The sequence below is a fragment of the Agelaius tricolor genome, unplaced genomic scaffold (genome assembly GCF_023055355.1).
Source record: "Agelaius tricolor isolate 1412-34295 unplaced genomic scaffold, bAgeTri1.0.p SCAF_4, whole genome shotgun sequence".
Classification (NCBI taxonomy): Eukaryota; Metazoa; Chordata; class Aves; order Passeriformes; family Icteridae; genus Agelaius; species Agelaius tricolor.
The window spans coordinates 56,099,806-56,107,226 of NW_027269264.1; the positions used below are offsets into that span (position 1 = coordinate 56,099,806).

Genomic DNA, 7,421 nt, shown 5'->3' on the forward strand with positions numbered 1-7,421 from the left:
GCCTCAGGACAGCATTGCCACGTCTCATTGGGTTTGCTACATAAACCAAAATACAGCTCCACAGAGGAGGTGATATTGCTACATGCCACAGGGATGAGGAAAAAGTTACACATTTCATAAAAGAGCAGTAACTCTGGTATCTGGAACAGGATGGAGCAGAGTTTTGAGATATCCCCACTGTACAGAGAGACAGAGAGAGAGAGAGAGAGAGTTGGGAAAGAGAGTGCTTAACTTGGAAATTCAGGATTTATTTACAAAAATCACAAGAGAAAAGGAAACAACATGAACCTCTCCTCCTGGATGTACTTTACTCTGCAAAAACCTGTGATTGAAGATCACATTTAAATGCATTTACATGTTTTACATATTCTTCTTCATATACAAGAGCATATGCTTTAGTCATCAAGACATTGGGAGAAAAGATGATTGGCTAAGCTGCTTTAAAATAATGAAACTGCCAGGTTTCCCTTGGCCTTCCCTCTTTAAAATTAAAGTCAAACACTTTAGCAGAAGAACAGACAAAGAATTCTAACTTCTCTATACAGTTATATGAGAATCACCTTTTCAGACCTAACTCAGCAGTCTTAATTGAGACAAGACTGGTAGGAAAGCAATTAGGAGCACCCTCTTCCACAGAACTGCAAAGTCACACACACAGTTGCACTTTCAAAGCTGTTAATTTAACAAATGATGATGATGATGATGATGATGATGGAGGGCAGGGGAAGGAGCACTAACAGAAGAGGCTGCAAATTCGGGGTTTTCCCAAAGAAATGCAATTGCAAAGTGCAGGGTATTCACCTCCCATGGTATTCCCCTCCCACGTTTCCCAGGAAGCTCAGAATACAAACAGGTCCCCACTTTGACCACAGTGATCACCACGCAGAGTTTAATACATATTTTAAAAAGTATAACAATTCTTGACAGAAAAGTAACAAATACTAATCACTAATATCCCCAAAGTTAACACAGAGTTACTCAGCTTTAAGTACAGCTTTTTTTTTCTTAATTTTAAATTTTTTTTTTCTTTTAATTATGCACTGCAATTGCACCCATTTTCTACTGACTTTACCATCAGTATGAAATACTGATTTGAAGACAAAAATCCCCAATCAAAGCAGAAAAATCCAGCTTCCAATGTTAACCTGAATCAGGACTTTACCCAGCTGATTTTATCTCCCTCCATATCACAGCTGGACTTCAAACCTTTATAACAAGTATTCTTTATGACATGCTTTCAGAGCCTAATTCATATTCTCTTAAACAGTTCCGTGGTAGTAATTGAAATGGAAACAAACACATTGTTGTTTTCCTCAATTTAAAAACAAATTGGAGAGCGTACTGAAGGAAATTCATCCCTGAGTAACAAAGCATTTAAAAGCTGCATCCCATTGCCAGTCACTGCAACATCCTATGACATTTACTCTAATAATTAATCAACACTATGAACAGGCAGCAACAGAACTGGTCACAGTCCAATGTGTTTGCAGCATTGTTGCATTGATCCCATGATCCTGCTTAATGAAACTGCAAGGGAACATTAGGAAATGGGATAAATAGAAACAGTGTCTTTTATTATTTTAAGTTGAATGTCAGATTGACAGCTAAACCGTGCTGGATCCCAGGGAACTCAGAGCAGTGGTGGTCAGCAACTGGCTTCTTTGGATGTCCAAAGGGTTTCCACGGGGTGTCTTCAGCCAAACAGCAGGAGGAGAACAATTGTGATGGAGTTCAGGGCTATTAATGGCACTGCAGAGTTGGGGAAAAAGGGAAATTAATAGTGAAAATTTTGCTTTCCACATCACAAAATGACAGAGCTTCATATAACGTTGAGAGAAGGAGCAGAACCAGTCAAAATTTTAGAAATACATTTCATTTTCCTATGTAAAGTAGGAACCAGTGGAAGGAGTCAGGCTCAAAGACATTAGTAGAAAGCAGCAGCAGAAGTATTTTTTCCACAGCGTGTTTTAACTTTAACCCAGAGCCTTTAGTTCTGTTTTAACTTCAACACAAATAACTTTCTCCAAATGAAAGTAAATGATCTAAAATTCAGCTTATATCCTTGGCTTTACTGTGCTTTAGAATAAATGTTTTGGGTTTTACTCAGTGGTGGGCAAGACAGGTTAAAATTTGTTACTCCCTCTCTATCATCATCTACAAAATTAATTTTTGGTGTCCTTCATAATGAAGAACTATCAGTAACTTAAAAATTAAGTATATTTTTTTCCCCATCTTCTGAGGCATGTAAGCCTGGCTTACCTTTCAGAAACTTTGGAATTACATTTCCCTCACAGATATTTCCCATAAAGTTGGATTTAGACAAAGTGATTGACACTAATTGCACGCTTCGGTTGATCACCAAACTTCCTCCCAGCTGCCAAACCCCAAGGGAAGGCAAAAGCAGGAGAAACACAAGCCAGAGCCAGGGAGTGTTTTTGCATTTTTACCAGAATTAGGGCACTTTAGGCAGGGCCTGCACCCTCTCACAGAGAGTCCAGGCCCGGATGAAGTATAGATTGGTGCAGAAAGCAAGACATTACAGACTGTAATAATAATCATCATAATCATAATGATAATAGTAAATATTGTGCCCTTACCTCTCATAACTGTTCGTATCGATCGAATGAGGTTTGTCAGCTGTGCTTTAATTCCTGGTTCCTCTCCAAATCCTCCAATCCCTTGATCGCTTCCCCAGCCAACTGGGTCACATAAAAACAGACACACACTTTAGGAAAAAAACCCCAAAACCACACAACAAATGCTGCAATTTTAGCGAGCAATCTATCCTGAAAGTAGTTTATACTAACACAGATAGCCCAATTAGCCTCATCTCACGAGCATATTTTAATACAGTAGGCTGAAAGCTGTTAAACCTCAAATCCACATTTCTGTAAAGAAAACCCTCACCTTTTATAACACACCACTGTTCCCTGCGTGCCCAGACTAACAGGTGAGTTCATCTGGGCTTAAAAAATAAAACAGCTGTCAAAATAAACCCTAAACCAACTGCACCCTGTTCATAGTACTGAAAACAAAATACAAATAATTGCTGGGTGTGAAGTGGTGATGCTTCAGCACTGAAAAAGGGGCCACAGGAGAGAAAAAAGGCCAGCACAAATTCCAAAATTGGGGTGATGATTTTTCCAACTGCTGTAAAAAAAAAAGCTAGAACTTTTAAGGAAAAAAAAAAAAATTGGGAATTTTTCTGAGTGTAGCAGAAGTCCTGAAGTTTTACGATGCCCAGACACAGCATGATGGGACCAGGGATGTGTCCAGGGATTTCTAAGACCTGCTGGCTGCAGCCCTTACCATTTTGGGAAGGAGCAGAGCAAGGAGCAGCTCTCAATACACCAAGCTCCACTGCCCAAGCTGTGCATTTCTTTCTCCAAAGACCACTTTTGAGTGATTTCTGTTCTCTCTTTCTCATCTCCCTGGCACCAAACTGAGGGTGGTGGGCGAGTCCTCTCCCTCACCAGCCTTGCTAGCTGCTGCTTCCCACTGGGATGAGCCTGGAACTATACTCTCAAGTCTCACGAGGCTGACAAGTGGCTTCACCCATCCCACTAGTACCCACATCTCCCTTTTTTAATTCCAGCTGCTCGTCAGGAGAGCCAAAGAAAAGCCCAAACTCAAACTAAGCAGATCCCTTGAAAGAAATCTAGCAGGGGAAAGGGATGCCCTTCTGCACTCCTGCCAACAACCCGGGCTCAGCCTGACGTGGAGAAGTCAGGATTCTCCACACGAGTGAACTGGGAAACCTTGAATCGTTGGCCTTTCTTTATTTTTTTTCCCACGGCTTTGCAGATCTTTGTCGGTGGATTTTCTCTGTTTTGCAGGGCTTTGGCTTCTTTTGAAGGGCAAGGATGCCCAGCCCCGGGAATCCCACAGACCGCGAGTCGCCATCTCATCAAGAACCAGGCACGGCAAACAAAAAGGAAACATTTGTACGACACCAAACACTCCGAGGCGCGGCACGAAGGCCGTGAAACAGTTAAAAATGAACAGGGAAAAAAGGACAATTACAGGGGAAAAAAAAAAAAAAAAAAAAGAGAGAGACAAAGGTACGACGAAAACGGCTGGGAATTCATCACCAAAGCCCAAGCCCACCCCGATTCCCAAAGCCCTCCCCCGTGCGCTGCTGCTCCCACCGGCAGGGTGCGGCGGCGGGGCCGCGGCCACCGCGTCCACCCCACCAGGCCGGGCGGCCCTCCCAGCTCACCGTGGCGGAGGAAGCGCTCCTCGTGCAGCACGGCCACGGCATTGACGATGAGGAGCGAGGCCTGCAGCAGCGAGTAGAGCGTGAACGCCATGGCCCGGCGGGGCGGAGGGGGGCGGCCCCGGGAGCAGCACCGGCAGCGGGAGCGGGAGCGGCGCCCGAGAGAGACGTGGCGGGGCTGGGGGCGGGGTCTCGCTTCACGGCCGGGAGGGGGCGGGGTCTCATGGGCGGGGCCTCAACTCAGGGTTTGGGGCGGGGTTTTGATGGGGCGTGGCCTCTCCGCGGCTGCCGCGCGTTGGGCGCACAGGGAGGGGGCGTGGCTTTGTGGAGCAGGACAGGTATGGGGCGTGGCTTGAGGATCCCGGCCCAATAGGGCGTGGCGTGGTTTGTTGGAGGCGTGGCCTCCCGGCAGAGCCGTGCCCGCCCCGTGGGGCGCGGTCTAGAGGGGGCGTGGCCTCCTGCTGCCGGCAGTCGCGATCGAGTCCAGGCTCGCCGGCGGATCCCTCGGGACCCCGAACCGCTCGGAGCCCCTCGGGTCCGGCCGAACCCTGCGGACCTCGCAGAGCCCCGTGGATTCCTCGGCGCCCCTGGGATTCCTTGGAGCCTCTTGAGTCCGCTGGGTCTATGGATCCCTCTGGTCAATGGATCACTTGGATGCCTGTGGATCCCTCGAATCCGTGGATCTCTCGGAACCCCGTGGGTCCCGTGGAGCCCCTCGGGTCCATTGGATCCGGGGATCCCTCACGCCCATGGATCATTTGGAGCCCTGTGGAGCCCTCGAGTTCGTGGACCCCTCAGAACCCTGCGGGTCCTTCGGAGCTCCTTGGTTCTGTCGGGACCATGGATCCCTCGGGTTCATGGATGCCTCGGAGCCCTGTGGTTCCATCAGAACCCGTTGGATCCGTGAATACCTTCAGTCAGTGGATCCCTTGGAACCCTGTGGATCCCTTGGGTCCATTGGTCGTTCAGAGACCTCTGGATCCCTTGGGTCCATTGATCTGTCAGAGCCTCTTGGGTTCATTGGGCCCATGGATCCCTCGTGTCCATGGAGCCCGTGGAGCCGTGTGGATCCCTCGGGGCCATGGATCCCTTGCAACTGCATGGGTTCCTAGGAACCCCTTGGGTCCATCGGATCTGTGGATCCCTCAGGTCCATGGATCCCTTGGAGCCCCGTGGTTTTCTCAGGCCCGTGGTTCCTTCGGAGCCCCGTGGGTTTCCCAGATCCGTGGATCTCTCGGAGCCCCATGGACCTCACAGCGCAGGCTGTGACATGGGAAGCTCCGTTCGCTGTGCAGCAAGTGGCCTTTGGATTCGGAGCAGGAGTAAGGCTCATCCTCATCCTCCTCCCGCTCCGTTGGTGACGTGGTAACGTGGTGTGTGCCAGCAGCAGCGAGACACTGCCCGGCGTGGGGCAGCCCCCGTGGCCATCCTTCATCAGCAACCCAACACAAGCAGAAATTAATAAAAATACATAAACACTGCGCGTGCAAAAATACATGAGTTTATCCTTATATGTATCCGTGCGGACAGCGGGGTTGTTGCGTGTGTTTTCTCAGCACATGGGTTTTCCTTCTGTCCTTACTGGGGTTTCTTGCGGGAGGTCAGCCCAGATCCCAGATGCCATTTATCCAGCACATAATCCAAAACACACTCCAAAAGAAACAATTACCTTTTATAGCGGATTGATCTCTGCTTCTCCAGTCAAATTACAAAATAACCACAACTGGAGCTCAGAGATACTGTATCCCTGTTATACCTGCTGTAGTAACACACTTATCCCTGTACTGTAGTTACACAGTTATCCCACAGTTATACAATAACAGTGTAGTTATTGATGCACAAATAGACATTTTTCCCCCTTTGCCTCTTTCAGTCCCATTGGCTGAAGGGGGTGGTTTGCATAACCCCCCTGATTTCATTTCCCCGTTATCTCACAGTACACAAGCCCCTTAACTCGGATGGTTGGTACTTCTATGACTCAATCAGGGCACAGTGATTTGTATGATCCCTTTGTGGTGGTTATTGGACCCCTCTGCTGCAATAGAGGCGACAGCCTTGTGCTCAGTGTGGTGGACTGCAGAGACCCCATCTCGATTCCCTGCCCTGCCACAGACTTCTGACACAATCTGGGCAAATCATTCACCCCTTGTCAATATTGTGTCCCCATGCTCTGTGTGAAGATCCCCTCACCAGCAAGTGATGATCTGATACTTCAGTTAATCAATTGTCATGAGTATGTAATCAATAGATGCTCAGACAGCATGTGAATCAGCTGTGAAGAAACCCACACCTCAGCTTCTTCTTGTGTTCATCTTTCCTTCCCAAAACACCCTCTTTGGTACAGTCAGTGTCACAATATTGTGCATCTTAATAGTCACTACTATTAAATAACATTACATTTTAATACTGGAGTAAAGATAAAGCACCCCACCACCAGAACCACAGCATATTTTCTTTACAATTTATTCCCAAAATTACTGCTATTGTACAAGGGAGATAGAGAATCAAGGATGTTCATCAGAGTTCTGTCATCTGGTCAAAAGCATTTGTCATTTCAGCCTCAACAAGAAATACAGTTTCAATTCAGGGTAGTGACTAAAACATCTATTGCAGTTCCAGTGAGCTCGATATTTTTAAAGCCTGTACTGAAGTGTTTACTTACGTGAAAACTCATTGTTTTTCCCAGATGCTGGCTTTGGTTCTGAAAACTCTCATGTGTATGATTAACTTCATAAGCCAGCAGTTAGTGGGAACCCTTGAGTGTAGTGGCACATGTGAGCACACACTTGCAGGCTCAGGAGCTCCAGCACAGCTTCTCTATTTCTCATCTAGGTTTTTAGATTTGCTATGACTGCAAAACTCCTAAAACTCACCATTTTATCATTTTGAAATGGAGCCATTTCTAATTGCCTGGTTCCCACTCCCCCTTCCCCCACCCCAAATTTGCGGGGGCTTATAATTCAAATAATCTTTTTCCATCTATAAATAACAAAACAAATCAAAAAAAGCTTTTCTTGAATTTTCCAAACTCCATACAGGCAGAGAAAGTCAATATTGGCGCGAAAAATTTAATCCCAAAGGTCACTACAAATTTTTCAGAAGTTCTGAGTGATGACATGTGATGGTCTCACAAACAGAGCTGTCTTTTGTCCTCAGACATAACTTAGGGCATTCTGGCAGTGATTCTATAATTAAATACAGATGA

The 7,421-nt window shown here is 46.6% G+C and overlaps 1 protein-coding gene across 1 annotated transcript; it reads right to left on the reverse strand.

Annotated features, from left to right (window-relative positions):
• Positions 1-227: 227 nt before the first annotated feature.
• IER3IP1 (immediate early response 3 interacting protein 1) lies at positions 228-4,428 on the reverse strand. Its single transcript, XM_071425832.1, has 3 exons — positions 4,220-4,428; positions 2,598-2,699; positions 228-1,749 (listed from the first exon to the last, which is right to left on the reverse strand). Exons 1-3 carry the CDS (start codon positions 4,308-4,310, stop codon positions 1,694-1,696), a joined length of 249 nt encoding a protein of 82 aa, XP_071281933.1. The 5' UTR covers positions 4,311-4,428; the 3' UTR covers positions 228-1,693.
• Positions 4,429-7,421: the final 2,993 nt, after the last annotated feature.

Excerpts from the sequence above, each read along its gene's own strand:
- IER3IP1 (XM_071425832.1), bottom strand. The coding sequence starts at position 4,310 with ATGGCGTTCACGCTCTACTCGCTGCTGCAGGCCTCGCTCCTCATCGTC. Across the intron at positions 2,700-4,219 it reads GGAGCGCTTCCTCCGCCACG|TTGGCTGGGGAAGCGATCAA; the intron begins GTGAGCTGGGAG and ends TATGTGACCCAG. Across the intron at positions 1,750-2,597 it reads GATACGAACAGTTATGAGAG|TGCCATTAATAGCCCTGAAC; the intron begins GTAAGGGCACAA and ends CCAACTCTGCAG.